The 25,665-nt window shown below is 40.6% G+C and overlaps 1 protein-coding gene across 2 annotated transcripts in view; it reads left to right on the top strand.

The window, feature by feature from the left end:
• The window catches only part of LOC141803048 (voltage-dependent calcium channel gamma-7 subunit-like), an 81,046-nt gene that overhangs the window by 37,205 nt on the left and 18,176 nt on the right, over positions 1-25,665 (top strand). For both annotated transcript variants that reach the window (XM_074686918.1, XM_074686919.1), the window contains exons 2-4: positions 11,294-11,489; positions 15,221-15,307; positions 19,514-19,654. In XM_074686918.1, coding sequence (XP_074543019.1) covers positions 11,294-11,489; positions 15,221-15,307; positions 19,514-19,654 — 424 coding nt within the window. The remainder of the gene's footprint in view (positions 1-11,293; positions 11,490-15,220; positions 15,308-19,513; positions 19,655-25,665) is intronic.

Raw genomic sequence — 25,665 nt, 5'->3', positions numbered from 1 at the left:
GCAAAAAAAAAATCCCTTGAGGATGAGGATGAGATTTTTAATTGTGAGAACAATTAAGCATCCAGATCCAGAGGCTAAATGTGTCCCAGGATGACTGAAACACCAAACCCGCCTGAGGGAGGAAGAGGAGAAGTGAGAAGAAGTCCCGAGTAGAGATGAAGAGGAAGAAACAGACAGAGCTGCTGAGGAAGAGGAGAGGAGAGATTCATGGCTCTGAGAAGTGTGGTGAGGATTTCAGCACCACGGTGTTGGACAGCTCCCCAGCTCCGCGGCTGCTGGACTGAGCTGAAAACGTTTCTCCATTCATGAAGCTGCAGCACAGCAGCACAGCGGGCGTATCAGAGTTTCCACATTTCACATTCAGCTGGCTACGCTCGCGCTCTGAATCATGTTCGTTCACATTTCTGTCAAGGTCACACACAAAACCGAAGCTTATCTCGTAACGTCTCAGTAAAGTAAGAAATATTTGAGGCTAAAACTGATGCTTGAGGTCAAAAATGTCTGGAAATGCAAAAACAATCTTGTCATCCAGTCATAAAAACATTCTGACATATTTTCCCCAGATCGCCCCCTAGTGGAGAATATGTTCCTTGATCCGAAGCAGAGTTTTAGAACAAACATTTACCGACACTCTTAAAGACAGTTGAACATCTGTGAAAGTAAAGCGTGGCCATATGTTTCTACTTCACCGTGCCCATCCATTCTTCTTTTTGCCAACAAGTCTTTTGTGGAGATGCATCTGAAAAATGTGACACTGTAAAACAGAGATCTGCAACCTTTTGTTCAAAATAGCCATTTTGCGTCAGCTCACCTGGATTAAAGTCGTTCCAGAGCCACAAAATCTACTTTTCCTTCAAGGTTAAGACACTAACGTAGACAAGCTACTATACAGAGTGAAAATCTAGTAAATAATAATCTAAATGAGTTATTTTAATTAATAAAATTTTACATGTGATGTCATTTGTTGAATATTTTTGATAAATTGGCAGAAAATAAAAAGAAATCCAAAAAATTTGAAAATTCAAAACATTTTTTTAATATAAATTGGATATTTCAAAAATAATGCTGAAATTTTAAAAAATAATTTAAGATATTTGCTACAAGTTTATTTAGAAAAAAAATGAAATAATACAAAAATACTTTAATTAAAAAATGCAAAAATTAAAAACATATATTGAATTTTATTTAAATATTGAAAAATAAAAAAAAGTAAAGTTTTGAAAAATATAAGAAAGAATTAAAATGACACCTGGATTTGATAACATATATTGAAAATGTTGCTCAACCATTTTTTTTTTAACTTTATTTAATTTATTTGTTTGTTTGTTTTTTTGATAGTTGTATTGCCAGTGTCTGTAATCATTAATACCCTCTGCAAGAACAAAAAAAAATCTATATTTTGATATTTTTATTTTTTAAAGCTACAGCAAGTCAGGGATGTTTTATTGGAATAACTGGGAATTAATAATAATAATAGTAATAATAATAATGATAATAATAATAATAATAATAATAATAATAATAATAATAATAATAAATTACACACAGGTAAATAATAAAAAAGCATATAAAATAACAGAAAATAAAACAGGAAAAAGCAAGACAAAAAAGACAAGAATAACGGAGTAAATTAAGAGGCAATCAGAAATTAAAAGCATCTTTAAAAAGGTGGGTTTTGATGAGTTTTTTGAAGGTGGAAAGGTTGGGACAGGTACGGATGTTTAGTGGTAGAGTACTCCAGAGGGTTGGGGCAGCAACAGAGAAAGCTCTGTCCCCCCAGGTTAGTAGAATTTTGAGGTTTCAACTCAGATATCCCTCTGTCGCGAAATAAGTCTGGCCTATCAGGGCCTTAGCAAAAACTGGACCAAGAGCTTGATGAAATACCCAAAGGAATCTAGGTTTCGGTAACGAGCTGAGCTGGAGGCAAAGCCCCCTGTACATGTGTCGATCTACGGTCCAACCCGCACCAATGGTCTCAAGCTCCGGTTGAAAAGTAGACAAATAAAGAAGAGTAGAGTCGCTGCTTCTTTGCATCAAGGAGAGTCAAATCAAATAATTAATAATAATAATAATTTTATTATTTGTATAGCACTTTTTAAAACAAAGTTTACAAAGTGCTTTACAAGCATTCAGCACAAACAAAGAAACAATAAGCACAATAAAATAAAATCAAAAAGCAGTGTAAAAGGACAAAGGGTGGAACGGTCCTTTCCATAAATTATAATACTTAATAGAAACCCAGACAATACAAGAACCATGCAGTCTAAAAAGAGAGACCATGAGGACCAAACATAAAAAACATAAAATCAGCAAGAATAGGAAACGCAATTAAATAAATAAAAGTAAATACATAAATAAAAACACATAGAAGTATTAATAAATTAACCAAAAGGAGTAAAGAAAAATAATAATAATAATAATAATAATAATAAGAAGAAGAAGAAATAAATAGGTAAATGAATAAAATAAAATAAATAAATAAATAAGATAGAGATAAAAGACATTAAAAGACGGTAAAAGACAGTAATAGACGAAATCCAGTGGTCTGGAATCTGATAAAGAGGCTTCCTGGACTCCTTCCTCCTAAAACCACTTGGGATCACTGAGGAGGAACTAGGAAACATCTGGGGAAAGGGACGTCTGGGTCGACTTGCTCAGGCTGCTCCTCCATGGTCGATCTCTGATGAAGGGATGAAAACAGATGTTTGTTAATCAGTTTTTGATGCTAATAAAAGAGGTATTATCTCTAATTAAGGCTCCTGCATCATGAGATTCTGGCTCTGAATGACATCACTGGCACAACACGGCCAGAACATCTTGGGTTCATCTTCCAGAGGGGTTAGGGGTGCGTCATCCTTGTTGCTCACGTCCGGATCAAGCCAATAAACAGAAAGCAAACAGCTGCTGTCACATAATGTTCACCAAGAGGTAATCACTGTTCACACCCAGGACTCAGAGGAAACGAGTGTGAAAGTCAAACTGCTGTTTGCTTTTTAACGGACAACATGACCTGTGTGTTCTTAGAAGAACTGAACTTTGTATTTCCCTTTCTGAGAGCTCCTTTCCTCTCCTCCTTTCTTTGCTTTATTCCTCCTCTGCTTTCTCCTCCACCTTCCCCTCACGTCATTACCTCGGACTGTTTATTCCAAAGCACCGCAGCTCCGTTCATCAGTAATTCATTACAGCTCCTCTGCTCCTGGAGCCTCCTGCACACGCAGCCAAGAGCTGCTGGTGCGACCTGGGAATTGTGGTTTTATTCTCAAGGCTTCAGCTACACACAGCCTCATCCCAGCCAATTTGTTTTCAGCTATCTTAGTGAACACACACTGCCTGCAGTACCGTGTGTGTGTGTGTGTGTGTGTGTGTGTGTGAGAGAGAGAGAGAGAAGAAGAGTGTGTGTGTAAGCTCTCCTTTTAATACTTGGCACAGCCAACCACTCATACAGCTCTTATCCTCTGAACAGCAGACTGTATAAACACAGACGTGGTCTCAGTGAGGTCATCCTTCGGTTTCTGGAGACATGATGTTGGAGCAGACCTCTAGTGGACACTGAAGGAACTGCACTCGTTTGTTTTTACATTTTTATATCGATCTAACTGTGAATGAAAACGTGTTTGGTCGTTTTTTTGTTTTTCATTTCTGGTGTCTTCATGTTTCATGAACCGTCACTCTTGAAGTGTGTGTTTGATGTACGGATGGACGGATGACAAATAAATGAATGGATGGAAGGATAAATAAGATCACAGTTAAAAGGTGGAGATTTCCAGATAGATAGATAATTGAATTATTATCAGATAGATGGATGGATGATTGGAAAGTTGGATGGAGAGATTGAAAGATGGATATATGGAGAACAAGTGAATACTCAGCTGAATGGAGAGATGCATGGATGATTGGATGAATGGATTGTAGAAAATTGCATGGATAGATGGATAAACGGATGAATGGTCATATGAATGAAGGTATCAATGGATGGATGAATCGATGCCTGAATGAATGGATGACAGCATGGCTTACTGGAAACATGGATGGATGGACGGGTTGAAAAACTCATATTAGATAGATGGATGGATGGATGATTGACTGAAAAATTGATTTTTGGACAGATGGCCAGATGGATGGTTCGGGTGGACTGATGGGTAATTGGTTGAATGAAAGACAGGATGAACGGACTAGTGGCAGGATGGATGGATGGATGGATGGATGGATGGATGGATGGATGGATGGATGGATGGATGGATGGATGGATGGATGGATGGATGGATTGGTTGATTGGCAGACTGATAGATGGATGGATGGATGGATGGATGGATGGATGGATGGATGGATGGATGGATGGATGGATGGATGGATCGCTAAATGGATGGATGGATGGATGGATGGATGGATGATGGTTGGATGATGGTTGGATGATTGATGGATTGGTTGATTGGCAGACTGATAGATGGATGGATGGATGGATGGATGGATGGATGGATGGATGGATGGATGGATGGATGGATGATGGCTGGATGATTGATGGATTGGTTGATTGGCAGACTGATGGATGGATGGATGGATGGATGGATGGATGGATGGATGGATGGATGGATGATGGTTGGATGATTGATGGATTGGTTGATTGGCAGACTGATGGATGGATGGATGGATGGATGGATGGATGGATGGATGGATGGATGGATGGATGGATGGATGGATGATGGTTGGATGATTGATGGATTGGTTGATTGGCAGACTGATGGATGGATGGATGGATGGATGGATGGATGGATGGATGGATGGATGGATGAATGGATGGATGGCCAGATGGATGGATGAATTGATTTATTGGCAGATGGATGGATGGATGGATGGATGGATGGATGGATGGATGGATGGATGGATGGATGGATGGATGATGGTTGGATGATGGTTGGATGATTGATGGATTGGTTGATTGGCAGACTGATAGATGGATGGATGGATGGATGGATGGATGGATGGATGGATGGATGGATGGATGGATGGATGGATGGATGATGGCTGGATGATTGATGGATTGGTTGATTGGCAGATGGATGGATGGATGGATGGATGGATGGATGGATGGATGGATGAACTGATGGATGGATGGATGGATGGATGAACTGATGGATGGATGGATGGATGGATGGATGAACTGATGGATGGATGGATGGATTTGTTTATTGGCAGATGGATGGATGGCTGAATGGATGGATGGATAAACTGATGGATGGATGGATGGATGGATGGATGGATGGATGGATGGATGGATGGATGGATGGATGGATGGATGGATGGATGGATTTGTTTATTGGCAGATGGATGGATGGATGAATGGATGGATGGATGAATGGATGGATGGTTGAAGTGATTGTTGGCCATTGGATGGATGGGATGTTGGATGTTTGCATGATTAGACAGATGAATGGAATGATGATCAGATGGATGGTAGTAGGACAAATGGACAGAAGTTCACCTGTGAGTTTTCAGGCTCTGAGTCTTTAAAGTAGCAACTTCGTGCAGAAAGTTTAACCTGAATTTTAAGTTGGTAACAGATTAGACGGATACACCTTAACCTCAAGACTTCACGAGTCACTGGATGAGTCCTGTGGTTAAAACTCATATTTTTATGTAACACACGTTACGTCTAATTTTTACGACTATTTGGGAGAGATCCTGGTTGAAAAGATCAGATTGTGTCAAACGATCTACGTGCTGACTCCTCTTTGTTTGCCTTTCAGAGTGAAAAACTTCATCTAAAATCAAACATTTCACCTTCCATCCCCTCTGTTCTGTAGTTAAAGCCTCACTTCTGTTTTAACTGACGACAAACACCCTGAGCGAAGCCCTGTGAGGGCCCACGGGGTGACACTCTCCTCTGACTCCCTCAGGTCCCCGGCTCCGTCTCCTCCGCTCAGAGCCCAGGATGGATCTGTGTGTTTTGACTCAGCAGCTCTGAACGTCACGCTGCCTCTCATGGTGAGCCTGACATTTCCTCACTAAGACTGATGCTTATTTACACGAGCCAAGCACAAATCACCTTCATCTCCTTCAGAGGCTGTGACTTTTTAAAGAGCTGACGTCTCTGGAAGTGTCGGCGTCTCGTACTGATGTCTCCATGTTTGACTCTCAGCTCTCCGTCTCCACGCAGAGCTGCATCATGTCCTCCTGTTTGCTCCTCCTGATGGGTTTGTTTTCATGCCCACACACACCTGACGTGTCCTGCCTGACCTCTGCAGGAGGACCTGGATTACTTGAGTTCAGCAGAGGAGAGAGGTGTTTCTCCAGCTTAAATATTTGTAAGGTGTGACTCATGTCTGAGTAAGCGAATCCTCCGCAGAATGTGCTCTGCAGCGTTTTAGTGAATGATGAGGTCACTCTTCATCCTCAGTCTGCTTCCTCACACACACATACACACTCTTCTTATCTCTCATGTCTGATAATGTCAGCTGAGTTTGTTTTATTCTCAGCTGTCCGTCTTATCGTCTCTGCTCTCGGCCTCAACATTTATCGTTTGAACAGTTTATGAACTTAACGTCCTCTAAATGTTTGTTTACAGCAATAAAACACAAAGTTTTATCACAGCGTTCTGCACTCTGTGTGCTTCATCCTAAGTGTTAAAAAACTCAAATGATTGAAGATGAACAAAGTAGGATATCTATATATACTGCTGTGCCTCAGCCTGGCACGGACAAAAAACTCCAGACCAGGACCAAACCTAATCCGTTCATCATGAACGCTCCGTAACTCATGACTCATGCCGTGACCTTCATGGAAAATGTAAATCTGCCGTCCAATCCAGGCTGTTGTGGGTTTGATACGATGTGTTTTGGTTTGAAAGTCAACAGATGTTTATTGTTGTTCTAGTGCACGACCTTCTGTCCCGCCAGATCTGCTCTGTGCAAATTGATGCATCGTTGCTGCAGCGTCCCGCAAAAAATGGGTGTCTCAAACCTCCTGGATCTGGGACTGAGCCAGGGATGTAACCTGGCTAATCTGGTCAAAGTTGGATCTTGTGTGTTTTGGCCTTCAACGTCCACTGAGTTTGCTCTGTCGCCTGCTGGTTGCGCCTCTATGGAGCCCCAAAAGATTTATAAAAAAATGAATACATTTTCTTAAAAAAATAAATAAATAAAAAATAAAAACTACAAACAAATATATAATATGGCCATTAAATTTTAATATTAAGCAATATTATTATAAAATATTTCTTTTATTATTCTTTGATATCAAATTATTATAATTAAATATTTTTCAAAATAATTATTTTGACAATTTCATACTTTTTGTCAATAAAATTTTATTTATTTTCCAAGCTTTTATAAAATAAAAAAATGTTTTTAAAAAATTAAGTTTTCATTATATATAAATGTATTTTTAACATTACATTATATTAGTAAAATTGTATTTTATATATTATAATCTTTATCTAATAATGCCATTTTTCATCAGAATGACGAGGTCTGTTAATCAAAGCTCATAAGGCGGAGCATGTAGAGTGTATTATATTTGATTATAATAATGAAATATTAAAGAATAATTAAATACATTTCATATTAAAATTGACATTTTTTACAACTTAATGGCCATATTATATATTTGTTATTTGTCAAAATGCTACTTATTTCAAAATGTTGTTTTTATTTACATAATTATGAATCTTAAGGGCTTCCATATGTCTCAGCCCACTGCATCAGTTATACACAGCCTTAATTAGCCCAAAGCAGGTTGAGCAAGACAGGAAGTCAGGCACCAAAAAGACACTAAAAACACAGTTGATTTTTAAAATAAAAACTTCTTGATGCCAGGTAGTATTTCCCTTTACCCATTTAGGCCCCGTTAACACGACAATGTTTAATCTAAAAACACTAAAAAATCTGTGTTTACGTCATTCCCTTCACATCTGTTTCAGCCAATCACAGCACATTTTAAGAGTCATGTGTCTTGAAAATGACCGCACTATCGAATGGTAAAAACACATAAATGTTGCCTTGGTCTAAATGTTTTTAACGAGGAACTTCCCAGATCATTTGACTCCAGATGTTTGGCGATCCGTCTCTGTGACGGACCCTAAAAACCCAGCTAGAGGGCGAAAGAGGTCAGAGCTAAACTCCAGTGGAGCGGAGACGGACTGGACAAGGATCTGGTGGAAGTCTGGCATCAAAGGGATCATGGCATCCAGAACCACTCAGAGTTACATCAATTGACTTTAGGAAATATAAGAATGAAGAGGAAACGAAGGAGAGTGTCTGATGAAATCCCGTCAGTAATCCTGTTTATGTAACCTCTGCTGAGCTCAGTCATTGTAAATGATACTGACATCATGTTGACATACGGCCCATCTGTCGTGACACGTGTCGCCAGGAGCGGCTCCAGCATTAACATCTGAACCTGTGTGTTTCTGTTCGTCATGTTTACTCACAGCCCCGCAGACGATCTGGGTTTAATAACGCACATAAAACCTGTGGCGTGTTTTATAGCGCCGTACGTACACGCTCCAACTTCAGCTTTAATTGATAGTTTTCATTACGGCTGCAGAGGAAAGCCTGAGTCTGTGAGGAGGTTTGTGAAAGCGTTTCGGTGACAGTAAAGCAGAAACAAGTCGTCCTGACAGAGGAGGCTTTTCGCTCAGAGCAGAGCTGCTTTCTGGGTCGGTGTTTACAGCTTCTGGCCCGCGATGTTTCACGCCTGCTTCACACCCCAGCATGCTGAATGTGACCTCCATTTTGACTGGATGGGTGAGGCGCTGTGTGTGTTGCTGTGTGTGTTGGTGTGTGTGAGGGGAAAAGGATGTTTTCAGTGTGTCTACAGCTGAAATGATGTATGGCAGAGGCAGCGTGTCTGCCACCTAGTGAGTGTCAAACTGCACTGCACGGAGCTGGAAGCCTGACAAACTTCTCACCTGCTGGATCCTGACACGGTTTCTGTGTGACGTCATGAAACCAGGCTGTCTCCACAGTCAGGCATCGACTCTGCACTTTAATGTGTCCTTTTAAAATCTAAATATTCAACTCACCAAACCTGACGTCTCCATAATCTGTTCCTTTTTAAGGAGATCCTCTCTGACTGCCAGCCAGCTGTTTTCTGTCTTTTGTTCTTGCCAAGTCATTTTTTTCCTCCTGTCTGTATTACACGATAATTTAACTATTAACAAGAAGCTGCTGACATTTCTCAAATATGCTCACTATCAAATATTGATTCCTCCATCCTGACACAGATCTGCTCTGGCTGCTGCATTTTTTAAAAACCTCTTCCTGCTTTTCTTCAAACAAAACTTCCCAAAAAGAAAACATCTACACCATATTCTGTGATTCTTGAGACAGAGAAATACTCCTGGAGATCAGAAATCACTGAGTCACCTGCATCTTATGAACTGTTAAAGGAGCAGTGCAGAGTTTTTAATTGATAACTAATCATAAATTAATGAAATACTCAGCAGCAAGACTAGATATCTTTAATTTTTACAGTGAGGATTTTGGACTTTTTCTGGTTTTATTTATTTATTTGGAAATAAATTTAGAAAGAAAAGAGCAGTGGATAAAGCTCTGCAGCCTCTACAGCTCCCCGACTCCTTGGCAGTGGCTCCTTGTAACCTAAAAAAAATATATATATATTAAAAATAATAGTTTTTATAAATAGTTTAAATATTGAATAGTTTTTAGTTAACTTTTTGCAGTTTTTGTTTAATTTCATTCCTTTCCAGAATTTTTTTCAAATAACAAAAATTTATATATATATATATTTTTAAGAATTTGCAACTATTTGAACATTTTTCAAATTTCAAAGTTATTTTATTTGTGGAATTGAGTAAATTATTAAAAATTCCATTTGCTTTTTTCTTTTCTTGTCATTTCTTTTTTTTTTTTAATGTATCCAATTTTTAGATTTCTTTTTTTTAAGCTTAGCAATTTTTGAAATTAATTCTTTTTCATTTTTATTTTGAAAATCAATGACATCCTGGCAAATTTCTGGAATTACTACATTTTAAAGAATTTGTGCACATTTAAAATCTGTAAAATTTTTGAAAATTCAAATTTCAAAGTTTTTTTGTTCCAGAATTTTTTTTTAAATCGTTTAAATTCCTTTTATTTTATTTTTTCTTGTTTTATTTTTTTTATCCAATTTTTTTATTTTAATTTTTAAAGCTTAGCATTTTTTTTCAAATTCCATTTTTTTTCTTTGCAAATTAATAACATCCTTACAAATTTCAGCAATTTCAAAATTTTTAAGAATTTTTGCACATTTATTAATTTCTTGGGGCAGCAATTTGCACATTTTTAAAAATTTTGAAAATTTTGCTAATGTTTCAATTTTCCTTTTTTTTTTTGATTAATTGAAATTTCATTACTGTTGCAAATTTATGAAATTTTTGACAATAAAAAGGTTTTTTAATAAATTCTTATATATGTATGATTTAAAAAAATGAAAAAATCTAAGAACATTTCACAAACCAAAAACTTTATCATGTAGACAATTATTTACTAGATTTTTAATATCTTTAGAATTTATTCATTTTATATTCTTTATTGTAAAGTTAAGTAGATTTTGTGGCTGCATAATGACTTCAATCCAGGTGAGCTGAGGAAAAATGGCTCCTATAAAAGTAAAGGTTGCAGACCCAGATCCAGACTTGGATTTAGATTCAAAACCAGGATGCTGAGTTTTAGAGTCTGTATTCTGTTCAGGTTTCCTCCATTCAAGAGCCTGATTATGTGAAACCTTTTCTTTCCAAAAGACATTCAAAAGACTGGATCGATCTGATATCGATCTCTAAAACACCAAGAAACAGGAGAAAAATGACAGAGTTCTGTTCTTCAGCTGATTCACAAAATGTCTTATAGTCGAAGCATCATTCATCACCTCTCTTCCCCCGTCTCTTCCTGGTTTTACGCTTGTTGTCTCTCATCTTGACACGGCTGAATCTCACAGACTCGTCCTGCTCTCTGTTAACGCTTCATCTGAGCTGGTTTCTCTGTTGGATCTGGAGGGAGCACGATGGACAGAAAAAACCATCAAGTAGCGCAGTTTGTCCAAGGTTGTTCCCGTCTCATCCCCTCTCTTCTTTCATCTCCTCTCCTGGACGCTGTGATGCAAATATTTAACGGCTGGGGTCGATGCGAGTCGAGAAATGTTGAAATCAAAGACGGCTCCCTGCTGGGGCTTTCGCTCGTTGAAGAATTTAAAATCAATACGTTTCTCTGTCACTCACAGGCATTTGATTTCACATTCCTCCACCGCCCTGACTCAAACTGAAACACTCTTTCATATTTCTCTTTTTCCTCTGGCACAGATGAGTTCGTTCAGCACGAGGGCTCTGACGCTGCTCTCCTCGGTCTTCGGGGCCTGTGGTTTGCTGTTGGTGGGCGTGGCGGTGTCGACGGATTACTGGCTGCTGATGGAGGAGGGGATCGTCCTGCAGCAGAACCAGACCATGGAGGTGAAGATGGCGCTGCACTCAGGCCTGTGGAGGGTCTGCTTCGTGGCAGGTCGGTATCTGTCAGTCTGAATGTCATTTTCTTTTGGGGAAACTTAAAGAGGGATTATTCAGTCCAGTTCTACTTCCTGTTGGATTGACCTCAGCCTGACCCTTAGCTACAAAGAACACTTCATTACTCAGACAGATTTACAGTCTGCAGCGTACTGTACGAGCAGAGAGCCCCTGTAGACCAGAAGACGAGGCTGAGGCCGTCCTCATAATGTGAGTTTGAGTCCCTCTTTTGTGGATCCAGTCCATAATCGGCTTACAGCTCTTTGGCCAGACCCGGCCTGTTTACACCCTCGCCGTGAGATAAGGTCGACTCTTGTTTCAAAGCAGAAAAATGATTTCTGGGTTTCTCTGCGCTGAGGCAAACACAAGCAGAGACTGGAGGCCGCAGAGAGGTTTATCGTGGAGTGAAAGGAGGTCAGAGTGTTATCGGGGGCTTGCAAGTTCCAGTTTTTGCATGAGGACAACCTCTGAGCTTTCCCCAGGAGATAAACAGACCCAGAGAGAAGCAGCTGAGGAGCAGGAAGTCATCAAACATGGCTTGACAACAGACGCATGTTTTCTTTTTGGAACAAAGCCTTTTTCTTTTCTTAAATTATTTTTTTCATATTAAAATAAGCTTTTGCTGTTGTCAGGAAAAGAAGGTTGGAATCATAACCGGACCAACAGCTTGAAAACTAGCCTCTTAGTATGGGGCGCCAAACTGGACCACAAAGTCAAAATGATGACTTTACAAAGTGATTTTTCCTCCACCTAGTGTTTAATTTAAATTTTTATTGAAATAACAATGAAAGTTTTTCTTGAAGCTTGAAAATCTGTCGTCTCAGGCTGCTGGTGGCAATTTCTGTCATCTTCCTCCTCAAAGCAGCCGCTCTAATCACAGCCACACCTTGTCGCAGTTAGTAAATAACAAATAATAAAAATAAAATAGAATAAAAATCCAGGGTTGTGGTTCAATTAACTGGAAAAAAAGAGTCATCGAACTAAACAAAGCAGCATCTGTTTACTTTTTCCAGATGTTGTGAAGTGACTTATTTCCTTGTTGGATGCGTGGCTAACGCTAGCAGAGCTAGCACCACCAGCTTCCTGTCTTCCTTGCTGGTTTCTGTCCACATACCTGTGCTCATTGCTCTGGTTTGGTAATCAGGACCAGAATCAAAAATACTCTATTTGTCCCATGTGAACTCACACTGGTCGTTCTGTTGTTGTAACTCCGGCCCATCAATTTACAAAAAGTAAATCAGGCTCAAAAACGATCCAGTGACTTTTAAAATAAAACAAACTGAGTCCAAACCAGATCCTATTTATCTTGACAACAACAACAAACCAACGTAATGGGTGGAGCCAGACCAGGAGTCAACAGGTTTGAGGTTTTACAGCCCAACATGAACCAGGAGAGGATCATCATTTGGGAGTGGATCTGGGAGACGAGGGCTGAATTCAGACCAGAAAAGTCCTTTGGTCCACTTGTTTGGTCCGGACCAAAAGTGGACTTTATTTTTTCGTTTGGTGTGGTTCGTATTCAGATTGTACTTTTATCAAGTGGACTATATTCTGTGAACACATCCAGGTGTGTGAGGATCAGTGCTCTCATTGGACAGCACTGACAAAGGGCGGCACACAGAGCACAGACCTGGAAATGGAGGTAAACGTGTGTTTGTGCTCTTATTAGAGCTGCTAAATCATTTTCAGTTTCAAGAGCAGCTCCTTCAAAGCAGCTTAACAACACCGTTTACAATTTAGGAACAGGAAGACCAATGATCGCAGCAAGGAGGCGCTATGCTCTGCGTGTCCTGACCCACAACATGCTAGCAACAGTGTGGCTAAACAGAAGACGGAGGATCAGGTATGAACCAAAGACGGTTAGGTTACGGTGGCTTTATAGGCCCAAAAGGAGCATGTATCCTGTAGTTAGTTTGGATGGACCTTGGTTTGTATTCAGACCTGCACCGGAGAACCACGAACCACACCAGAGTTTGTTTGGAAGCGGACCAAGACCATCTCAAAAAGTGGGTCTCGGTCCGGTTGTTTGGTCCACACCAGGGTTCGTTTGGGTCTATTCACACCTGCATGAAAAGTCCGGACCAGCGTGGGAAACGAATCCTGGTCCATTTAAAGTGGACCAAACAGTCCAGGTCTGAATACGCCCTTGGTCTGTGAGTCCAGCTGTCTGTTAGCTCTGTAACGTGCCCGGCTGAAGACGCTCTGATGTATACACAGTATCACAGTTGTCCTTGTACACAGTGAAGTAAGTCGTATTAGAATGGGCTGCAACTTAACGATTATTTTATTAATCGATTATTCTGACAATTAATTTTACGATTAATCGATTAATCAGAAAAACAGGCAAGAATGCATAGTAGTAAAATTCACAAAACCAAACATGGGTTGTTATTTTAGATGATGACTAATTGACCAGATCCTAAATTTATAAAGTATAACAAATAACATTCTCCACACTGATCTGTTTCCATGTGACACATACAGCCCCACAGCCCAGGTAATCTACACTCCAGTCCAGTAGGTGGCGGTAATGCACCTTCAGCTAGTTGCCAACAGCTACATAATCTATCAAAAAAGGAAGAAGACAAAATAACTGAAGAGAAACTAACACAGTGCATCGATTATGGACGCAGATGGCCCAGCAGTCTGGGTTGCTCCCCGTGAGGTTGACCCTCGAGCAGATGGCCTGGGTTCGAATCCAGCCTGTGGTTTGTCATTACTAACTTTCTCCCTGTTTCCTGCTCTATCCACTGTCAGATCCTCTCTAATTCAAGACATAAAAAGCCCCAAAATAATTTTAAAAGAATCCCTCTTAGATCTGCAGACATCAGAGCTTCCTGCTGATCGTGGTGTAAACGTAGCATCAACAGCAACAGCAGTTTGAGCTAAAGTCAGAAACAGTCCATGGCTCCCTCCGATTACACGTCCAGAAACCAAAAGAGAAAACTCAGACAGGTTTGGTTAAAGAAACTATACAGGCTGATCCTGTTTGACTTCCTAACACAAGCTCCATCAGCCCTCAGCTCGGTCTCTGTGAAGGTTTTTAGACGGCCATCATCTGTGGGCGTCACATCCTGCTGCGTCCTCACTGAGACTGTGTTTGATACAAGATGAGATTCAATGAAAGCGTGAACACAAACAGAAAATTAATTTCATTATCCTGGTGGTCTCCAAACAGAAGAGCTGATCACTGACGCAGCAGGACGAGCAGCTCAGATACAGAGATCTGTCCTTACTGCTGGATCTCTGAGTGTGTGTGTGTGTGTTTGTGTGTGTTTGTGTGTGTGTGTGTGTGTGTGTGTGTGTGTGTGTGTGCGTGCCGGGTCACTGAGGTGTAGCTCTGGGGAGGTGGCCATGTTTGTGTTTCCCTGTTTGTCTGACGCCTGGTACAAAAGGTCAGAGGAGGACGCTGGTGGCATTTGGAACGGGTAGATGTGAGTGTGTGTGTGTTTATTGTTTGTGTGTGTGTGTGTGTGTGTGTGAGAAAAAGGAATACACAGAGAGAACGGAAGAGATGTGTGTGTGTGTGTGTCCTCTCTTTGTGTGTCCACATATTGGGGTTAATAACGTCGTCTTCATTCAGCTCCTCTGTTTCTCTCTGACCTCCATCTGTCCGCAGCTCTTACTCACTTTTTCCTCCTTTCTGAACTCGTTTCTCCATCTTTGTTCGCCTTTCTTCTGTTTCTTCTTCTTTTGTTTTCCTCTAAACGCTTCCTCTTGTTTCCTCAGGACCAGAGACGGGCAGGTGTGTGGCGTCAGAGTACTTCACGGAGCCAGAGATCGAGATCACCACAGAAAACACGGCCAACATCCTCAGTGAGTGAAACATCAAATATCTGACGTCCTGACTCCACATTCATCCCTCAGACTCTACAAACCAATGTCTGATAACCTCCATCCTCAGCTGATGACAAACATCCTTCTGCGCCCGCTCTAATCCTGAAGTTTAACCTCAAAGTTTCCATGAAATCAAAAGAAATATTTAGGTTATAATAACATGAATTTTACCTTGAAAGTCCAGATTTCTGATGGTGTTACCGGGTTTGTATTTCCTAAATAAATGGAGAACTTGTCCTTCAGTCAGGATGGTACAAACAAAATACTATCAGCGCAGATTTACAAAACAATATTCCAAATATTGACTTTTAGAAAAAAAAATGTAGCATTATTTTTTAACAGAAACGTCTACATCTCTGACCAATTTTAAGTCCAGACTAAAGTCATAAATAATCCATCAAGATCCCAAAGCTTCTTTTTGTTCTCTTTCATAATTAATTCATTCGCTTGTTGTTTGTTTTTTCTGTTGTTGTTGTTGTTATGTTATATTGAGTTTATTTCATTTTGTTTGATTTTATTTCTTTTACTTCTTATATTTTATTATTAATTCTTTTGGGGGAGGTATCTTGGATAAGCCCACCTTGGGTTTTTTTCACCTCTCCAGCACTTTCTTGCATTTTTTTTCTATGCCAATGTAACTGTCTCTAATTCATGGTGCAAATAAAATAAAATAACATTCTCATTTGATAATATTAGCATTTATTAATTAAATTTATTTATTTATGTTATTTTTATTTTTTTCCAGGATTTCACATCAATTTACTGTTTTTTTGCGCACAGTTAAGTGCTCTATTAAAACCATCCCCTCTGACATGTTAGAATAGAATAGAATAGAATAGAATAGAATAGAATATGCTTTTTCTGGTGGCCCATTAGGTAAATTTTGTGCCACAGCAGCTCTCAGGAAAAATGTAACAATGCAATTAAATTGAATAGATGAATAAATAAAAATAAATAAATACATAAATAAACACAATTTTGATAATAATAATAATGATAATAATTTTAAGAAATACAGAAAATTAGAAAAAAAACAACATATTTTACATATTTACATAATATCACATCAACTTTGCCATAGTGTGAAATGTGTCATGGTTTTAAAGTGAGTGTATGAAAGGCAGATTGTCTGTTTTTGAGTTCTGTTTGTATTATGAAAAAAAACCCTGTAAATTATTAACAGTATATTATTGTGAAATTACTGTAAAAGTAACAAAACAATAGCCAGTAATTTAATGTAAATTAACTGTGATTTATTATTTATTATTTATTATTTCCAATGGGAGAAGTTCAAACTATAGAAGCTCAAACCCATAAATTTTTAGAACAATGCTGAAATCATCAGAAACTTTAAAAACATTATTAAAAGTTTTACTTTTTGGCTCATTTATACTCTGAGGATCATGTTTCTTTATGAAGAGTGGCCTCCTTTCATGTTAATTGTTAAACAGTGCATTGTTTGAACCCACAGGTCAGCATCATTGATTAAAGCTTAAACTGAAGATGTAACCAAGCATCCAAAGAGCTACATTCATCTTTAAAGACCCCCATGTTTTCTTTTTGTAAACACTAAATTAATTTGGAGTTCCCCGGCGGTCCGTTCTGGTCTCAGCGCTGTTTGAAAGATTTAAGATGTTGACTCAGTGAAGCGGCTTCAAAGCTCTCCCCCTGCAACAGTTGGTGCCGTCTCTTTGAACTGAGGCCCTCTCTGTAGTCGGGGGCACCGCGGGGGAAGACATTTGGTCCGTTTAATGCCAGATAAATGTCCTCAGGTACACAGATAAGTCACAGCAGTGAAGTGGTGCCGTGGGACAGGTTCCTGAATAAAACATGGACGGTCTGAGCGGAGTGAGGTCCAGCAGGCTGGGAACCCGTGTTTCTAGACACATTAGAGACATATCACAGAAAAACCAGACTCTGTCATTCTCAGGTCAAAAATGCTTTTACTTCACCGTTCCTGTGTTTCCTGTGAAGAGTTTATTTAAGAGAAAACTATAAAGACTCATCTATAAAAGATTCACCGCTGGCATCTAGCAACAGGTAGCTAGCGTATCCTAACCACCATCATGAAGAGTTTGACGTCCTGACAAGGTCAAGTCAGCTTGCCAGTGTGGCGTCCATCACAGATAGGCTTCAAAACTCTGCTTTAGACACTAATGGGTGATGTCACAGGGACTAGGTTGATATATTACACAGTCTAATGTGTGAAAAAGTGTATTTGTAGACATTTGTTTGGTAGGACCATGGAGGAAATTCAAAGCTTAAATTTGAAGCCACCACATAAATGTCTAAAGCTGCAGTTCCTTGAGAGTCCATGACACTACAACTCCCATGAGCACTGCCTGCACACAGTGTTTGCTCATTGGTCCATTCTCAAAGTCTTCTGCTGACTTAACTGCTGTCAGGTGCCCAGACTTCAACCCCGTTTACATGACAGCGTTTCATCTGAAAACGCTTGAATACAGTGAAAAAAACTGCGTTTACGTGGAAACGCTGAGGGACTGAAAACACTGTAGTAAGCATGCCAGGCCTGGAGTTGGCGCTGTAACTGTCTTGTCCAGAAGCAGCTTTTGGTGTTGTAAATAAATATTTATCTCCAACCTTTACAACTTTATTCAATTGACTTTGTCTTTATAGACTGCATATTTTCATATTAAAGGAGCACAACCTTTCACACGACCGTTTTAAAAATGAAGACCTGATGATGACCTGTGGCTTTAAACATTTATGTCATCTTGATTTGATTGTGCACAGGGGTCATTTACGTTTAAAAAGGTTGTAAATTTAGTTCAAGTAAAGTTTAGAATGTCAAACAAATTTATCCGACAACAAAATTGTGGCTAGTGAAAATTCTGAGTGGCTAGTAACTCTGGGAAACCACTAGTTACAGTGGCTGTTGAGCAAAAAGGTTAATGTCAAGACCTGCTGGTAACTAATTACATTTATGGAAAAGTAATTTGGTTACTAATTAATTACTTTTAGGGGGCAAGAAATGAGTAACTAAAACTAATTAGTTTTTTAAAGGTCCCATATCCTGCTCCTTTCCTGCAGTTTAATCTGGATCATTGATGTCTTCATGAAATGGTAGTAACATGTTTTGGTCCAAAAAGCTAATTAATCAAGCACAGCAGCATTGTTTCCAGGCTCTCATAGCCCCTCTGTTCAGAACGCTCTGATTTAGTGGGCGTGGCCTTCATATGTAAATGAGCCACCGCTGATACCGCCCCGCTCTTCCACGTCACTGAGAGCGGCGCCACGAGCTCCGAGTGCACAATGTTTAGAAAATAGAGAAGCTCGTTTACCGTAACATTACAGGCTAAAACAACAGGCTAACTGCAGCTACAGTTAGCATCCTGAGGCTAACACAGAGACAGGGGGGACACTGAGGAAAAGCTCTTCCATCTGCTCCACAGCACACAGCATTTAAAATACTCACATTTCCAGGGTCCCAGGTTTGTTGGAGGATGGTTGGTAATGCGCCTGGATTCAGGACCAGTCTATTGGCTAGCCCTCTGTTGGACTGTCCAAAGTTGGAAAAGCAGTCGGCCGTGAAGTGACTAGCACACACATGCTCAGTTTTACTGAGTGTAGCTGGAACATTTCCTGATAAATGAACTCTAGATACTTAGTCTGTCTTCTTCTGAGATGGGAAGCTTGTGCATGGAACTATGTGGCTGTTTACAGCCAAAAACAGCCACAGTTTCAGGGGTATCTGCTACGGCGGACCACTCAGGTCAGACTTGCTCCTGATTGGTCAAAAAAGGGAATCGCTGACGTCAGCAAATCCCCAAATTCCAAACAGCTCGTTTAAGGTCAGGATTTTACATTCACAAGCTCTACTAAGAACAGGTTTTTTCATTAAGTATCTCATTTTGTGGGCTGGGAGGAAAGACAAAGACCCACAATTTTCACTAAAAGACTTAATAAAGTGGTTTTTGCATAAAATGGGACCTTTAAAGTAATTTGCCCAACACCACTACCAATATAAAGTCACTACTCCGGGGCCATTTTACCTTGAATTAAGGATTTTGTGTAATGTTTATATAAAACTTTGTCAACCAGTTTTTTACGCATAAAAAAAATGGATAAATCTCACCAATGACTGCCTTAAATTATGACCTTCAAACTTGGAGGTCTTTAACCTCATCTGTCCCTGTTTTTTCTTGTCTACTCTCTGTTCTTCAGAAATGGTCCGCACTGCCACTCCCTTCCCTATGGTCTCCCTGCTCTTCGTCTTCACCGCCTTCATCATCAGCAACATCGGGCACATCCGGCCGCAGCGCACCATCCTCGCCTTCGTGTCTGGGATCTTCTTCATCCTGTCAGGTACGGCGAACACTGAAGCAACACTTGAACGCATCATCAGGCTGAGCAGAGAGAGTCTGAGAGACAAACTCACAAACAATCCGACACATTTTTAAAGCCTGGTGGATCAACTGCAGACTGCTCTTGTCACGGTTTGTCTCCGTGTTTACAGATTACTCCGCTGCGTGTGTGTTAGCCGAGGCGAAGCAGCCTGAGACAAACCTCATTACACAACTCTCTGAGATCTGACGGAGGAAGGTCTGCGGAGGCTCACACGTTTTTCCAAGAACACCAAACGTTTATTTCTCTCTGTATTAACGCCAGAAGCCAGAGCAGGTGACTTTAATTCAGTTAAAAGAGCAGATTCATCTCCTCAGAGGACCGTTCCCCTCAGCTGGTCTCTGAGGTTTATGATGAGGTGATTAAACCCGACCGTGAACCCTCTCTGCGTGCTCCCAGGTCACTCTTCTCTTACTCATTTGAAATTGCTGGCTTTACAGTTTGGCACAGTGACGGCGAGGACTTTAAAGTGTCCTATTACTGCCGATAAAAAGGCCTCAGACGTAGTTTTATGTCAGAGATTTGAGGCGTGAGGAAGCTGAGGCTGCACTTTCCCGCTTTCACTTCTCAGCGATTCTTTCCTCGACCTCTTTACGGCTTTTTGCGAACGCATTTTCATTTCAGAAACAAGGATTTGATCTAAGTAAAGGATGCATTTCTCAAATTCAAACACAGATTTCATGTTTTTCTTGAAATCCAACCGATAAAACTGAATGAATGAAGACTTCACCCTCCGAGTTGGGCGCTCTTTTTGGGAACTGCATCCCAGTCTGGCTATTTTTAGGCCTCTGTGCTGGCTGCAGCCCCAGCTGCAGGCAGGATGATTTCGGGTTGTCCGTCCCATTTTTTTCCAGTGTGATATCTCAGAAACTCCTCCAGGGAATTATTTGCAAATTTGGCACAAGCGTGCGCTCGGACGTCGAGATAAACCGATTAGAATTTGGTGGTCAGATGTCGCTGTAACTTTTCTGTTCACCCCGTGTTTATGAGTCTGATATCTCAGCCATGCCTGAGGAATTTTGGCATTTTGTTTTTTTATTTTTTATCTGCGAGAATGAGGCCATCTCCTATCTACTGGAGGACAGTCTCCCCTTGCTCTGACAGAGGAATAGATCCAGAGATAGCCTCTGGTTGTCTTTCTCTCCTGTATGCTATTGTGAATCTTTTTCTTTTGAGGCTTTTTGTGTTTTTTAGTTGATGTTCATTCATCTCTGTGGTTAAAGAGGCTTAAAATCACAAGGAGAGATGTCTCTATCAGCTGTTTCTCCATAACTTTTTGAGTCCTAACACCTAAGAAGACTCAAACTTAAGGATGAAACATGCTTGATTTTTGTAGATGCACAGAAGTATAAGCTTAATATTAGCTTCAGTGGAAAAAAAGGCGTCATAATTAAGTTTTGAATTGAGAGAGCTGGCTCAGCTTGTTTGGGAAAGTAGACACCCCATAGACTAATCCTATCGCTAGTTCACTCATACACCACTTATGGTTATAACCAGCGTTTATAAACAACATAACAGTCAAAAACACAAATACTGATCCAGTATCATGTCTCAAAAGAGCAAGGCTGGAGCCACACATTTCAGTACAAAATTCCACCTGAGTTAAAGACAATACAAACCCTAACCCAACCTCAGCCTTAGCTGACAATTCTGTTATTACAGCTGTATTTTACACAGATTACACGACTAGATTTTGAATATGACAGGAAAAATTTAGTTTTCCACCTATTTACTTGTCAGTTGAATAGAAAACATCATAACATGTAGCTAGCTGCCTCTTATTGCCTTTCACACAGTAAACAACAAGTACTTTTAGTTAACTCCCAGTTAGCCCATAGCTTTTTAGCTGCCATGTGCAACTCACAGCCACATTTCCACAACACAAAACACCATCAAGAAACTCAAACTAAATGGATTGTGTTGCTCACCCATTGACAACTTAAGTCCTCATGCTTTGGTGGTATAAAATAAATGCAATACACATAAAGTAATATAGAATAATATAATGTCCTTAATTATTTTCTTTTATTAACTTACACCGTGCAACTGGTTTGTTCGCACCATCTTGTGGTGACTGCTGTAACTGCGATGGAAAGTCTTGGAAGCTTCATGAAGGTTTTGGTTAGATGAAACAATCGACAACTTAATACGAAAACTTACCACCGTGTTCTTACTGGGGAAAAAGTCCTTTCTTTTAAGGTTTTTAATCCACTGTTGATGAAATCTGTGTGGTCTGTAAGATGTTAGACAGGGACACTCCTCCCTAGGGAAAGGCTTGTGCTGAAAACATTAAGTGCACACATTCCCCCAGATCTCCCTGGCACAGTTATTTTAAAGTGATAAAACAGAAATTGTTTGGTTTAGGTTGATTCTTCTGGCAGCTCTCATCTAAAAGTATGCTAGTTAAGGAGCTTCTTCTGCTGCAGTAATGGCAACTTCTGGAGTTTCTCAGGATTGGTCTAAAGGGCGCTTTTGGTCCCGGATTTGGTGCATGTTTGCTCTATTTCATGCCAATCTTGAGCTGTCCTATCAAAGTAAAAGCAAAACTAAAATTATTCATGGCTGCAGCCTTGTTGGCCTCCATATCAGTAGTAGAATCTTGTTTTGATGTGTCTTTTTCAATCAGAAACAATCCAGGAACTATTTGTTCTGGCGGAGTGAGAGGTCCTCATGGAAAAAAATTGGATTGAGGAAGCTAGAAATATTTTTCATCCAAGAACTTTTTGTTGCTGGTGAAACAAAGTAGTTGCAATACAATGTTATACCAGAAGAGGGCAGTGAGACTCATCTTAAAACCCACATATTGTATCACTTTTTGTTGACCTTTTACTTTTATTACATTGTTTTGTCAAATGTTTTATTATTTTATTCATGTGTTCTTAACTGTGTTGTGTTTTATTGTTGAGCACCGTGTAACTTTGTTTTGAAAGATGCTATACCAATTAAAGCTGGGTTGGATTGGAAAGACCACTTAGAAAAGGGTCATGATGAGGGTGCTCCATCTATCAGAAATGTTCAGTTTTCAGCATCCACCCCCTGAAAGTTCCTGGACTTCTGGAAAGTACCGCTCCTGAAGCAGCTAAATTCAACCAAATGTGGACCCTTGTTCCTCCAGTTGAAAAGTGCGTTGTTGCAGGGAAAGTTCTTGAGGTCGAGAAACGGCTTTAGATAAAGTAGTTACACATTAAAAATGAGCCTGCACATTTCAGAAAGCTGTCTCCATCTGCAGACTGGGCGAAGTAATATTCTAATTAATGCAAATTCTTCCGGCAATTAATGGTTCCTGTAATCAGGTGAAAAATATGCGCATACATCGGGGTTGGCGATTGGCCAAATTGAGATGGAAAAGAGTCGTTAATTGGTCATCAACAGAAGTTAAATTCATGTAAACAAGTGTGAGGCTCTCACACCTGGAGGAGTCAGGAGAACTTTGTTGTAGTTTCCTGCATGAGAGGTGGAAACATTTTGACTTGAACTCTGCGAAGTCTCTGTAGCCTTTACTTTACAAACCAGCAGACTGAATTTCATGAGGCTTGTAAGAGTAAAAGGAGTGAGCTTTGATTTAAGAGCAGTGTGAAAATGTCAGACTCCTCCCTCACCGTCAGCCTGAGTGAGACGTTAAAAAAGCAGCCGAGGAGGAGGAGGGGGAGGAGGGTGAGCTTGTTAAAGTCAAAATTCTTCAAGGTTAATGATAAAGAGACAGCTCAGCAGACGGACGGCTCTGCAGCTCTTCTTCCTTCTCCCGGCTGACAGCCTGTCAGACTTTACCTTGTTTCTGCTGCTGACTGAACAGAGGAGGGATTTAAATCCAAATAATTGCTCCCTGCCGAGGAAGCAGTGGGACAGCAGTGATTTCATGTTCCGCTGCCGGCTTCTGATAACTGAAAAAAGAAAGTTTCAAACTTGAATTGTGTTGAAAGTGACTTTGTTGTATCGTAAAGTCAGGAACAAGGAGTTTGGTTTTCTTCAGGATGACACTTTTTTAATGTCAGAGCAATAAGTGGACATGACACCAAACTCTGAGTTCTCCCCTGGCCACGCCGCCGAGGCTCGCCGGCTGAAATGTTTCATCACACTTCTTTTTATAAACTCTATCCCTGAGCGTGTGGACGTGCAGAAGAGAGCATGAACAACACATTCCTGGGGCTGAGCAACTCTGTGATGGTCAAAGCACCAGAAGCTCAAACTCTGATGTAAACAATACAAACTGATCACAAAGTCCAGGTTTCTGGTACGATACTGTCTGACAAGAAGTTCACACAAATCAAGACTCATTATGAACCATTCCTTTAGTCAAGGTGGAATAAATATTCATGTTAGCACAAGTTACTCCAGAAAGATGTCTTGTTTTGAGTTATTTAAAGACAAAAATTAGCTCTGAAGTGCTTGTCACAAGTTAAGAATAATCTGCCAATGAAAGAAGAAAAATTTTCTTGAAAATTTGCTTGGAACGAGAATAATGTGGTTGGCATGAGCAAGCAAGGGTCCTGGACCAAGTGGGAGCTGGAAGATCACCTGGACAGAACTCTGAACTCTCTGAACATTTTAAGTTCTTGTTACAGTCTGTGTACAATGTACCCCCAAGCCCTAGAAACCTGTTTACCTGGGGCCTGACAGACTCACCTGTGTGCCAGCTGTGCCAGAAGAGAAGTTCGTTGGAATATATCCCCAGCTGCTGCTCAAAGGCCCTGGGAGATGGCAGGTATCGTTGGCGCCATAACCGGGTTCTGCAAGAGCAAGCTGCAGCAGTCAACCAGGAGCTTAATTGCCTTTGTCCGAGCAGGAGAAAAGCTACAACCCTCTAAGAAGACCCATCTGGGCCCTCTCACAACATCAAGGGACGGGCAGCTCCTGGGTGACCGAGGGAGACAGTTAAGGTTCCCAGACATCATCACCACTACAACTTTCCAGCCGGACATGGTCCTGATGTCCATGGCCAGTAAGCAGGCGGTGCTTCTTGAGCTAACCATCCCCTGGGAGGACCAGATGGAGGTAGCACAGGAGAGGAAGAGGGCAAAGTACGCAGACCTTGTTACTGAGTGTATGAGGAATGGGTGGAAGGTCTGCTGCAAGCCTATCGAGGTGGGCTGCAGGGGCTTTGCAGGCAAGTCCTTGTACAGGGTCCTGGGACTCCTAGACATTGGTGGACTGTACAGGCAAAGAGCCATCAAAAACATCTTGGAGCAGCAGAGAAGGCTTCATGGTGGCTCTGGTTGAGGAGAGGGAACACATGGCGTAGTGCGCTACCTGGACACAAGCTGGGTAGCCTGGGTTAGGGTGTCTGATGTAAGACCAAAACACCCAATGACCCCAGGTACATTACTAACGATGTGTTCAGGTTGCACCATGAGTTGTATGATAGTACCATGGCTTACTACAAGTGACTTTTCTCTTGTTATATTGGGAAAAATTTTTACATGTTACCAGCACTTTTGGGGGGGGAAATTCTTCCAATGTAGTGTTCATGTCCAGCATTAGCTCCGTTAGCCATGTCTCTGTGAGTAGCATGATGCTACTCTGCCCTCTAATATTCCCTCTGGTGCTGGATCAGCACAGCTAGCTCATCCATGTTACTGGATAGATCTCACACCCTGTTTCCACCAAGTGGTTCAGTTTGTTTAGCATTCTATGGTGTTGCCACTGACTAATCCTGGGACGGACCCCCAAATAACCAAGACCACTTTTTGGGACCCTTCTGTTGGGGTGCCAAACTAAACCGATCTGATCCTTAAAGGTGGAGCTAGACACCCTGCAGACCATTGATTGGTTGAAAGAATCGTCACTTCCTGTGTTCCTTTGTTTATTGTGTCGCGTTTTTCTTCTCCATTGGATTTATTAGCGGGGTAAACTGTGTCACGCTATGATGGCGTCACACTGTAATGTAACTGATGCGGCTATCAGCATCCGGCTTACACAACACCTACCACGAGGGGGCACGGTTGGCTGTTGAAACACAAACAGGTTTAGCCTTA

Source organism: Halichoeres trimaculatus, unplaced genomic scaffold (genome assembly GCF_033239565.1).
Source record: "Halichoeres trimaculatus isolate MK-OKI-2021-1 unplaced genomic scaffold, fHalTri1.1 fHalTri1_scaffold_14, whole genome shotgun sequence".
Taxonomy (NCBI): Eukaryota; Metazoa; Chordata; class Actinopteri; order Labriformes; family Labridae; genus Halichoeres; species Halichoeres trimaculatus.
Note: the sequence above shows the minus strand (reverse complement) of the source record. Positions and strands in the feature narration are given on the sequence as shown.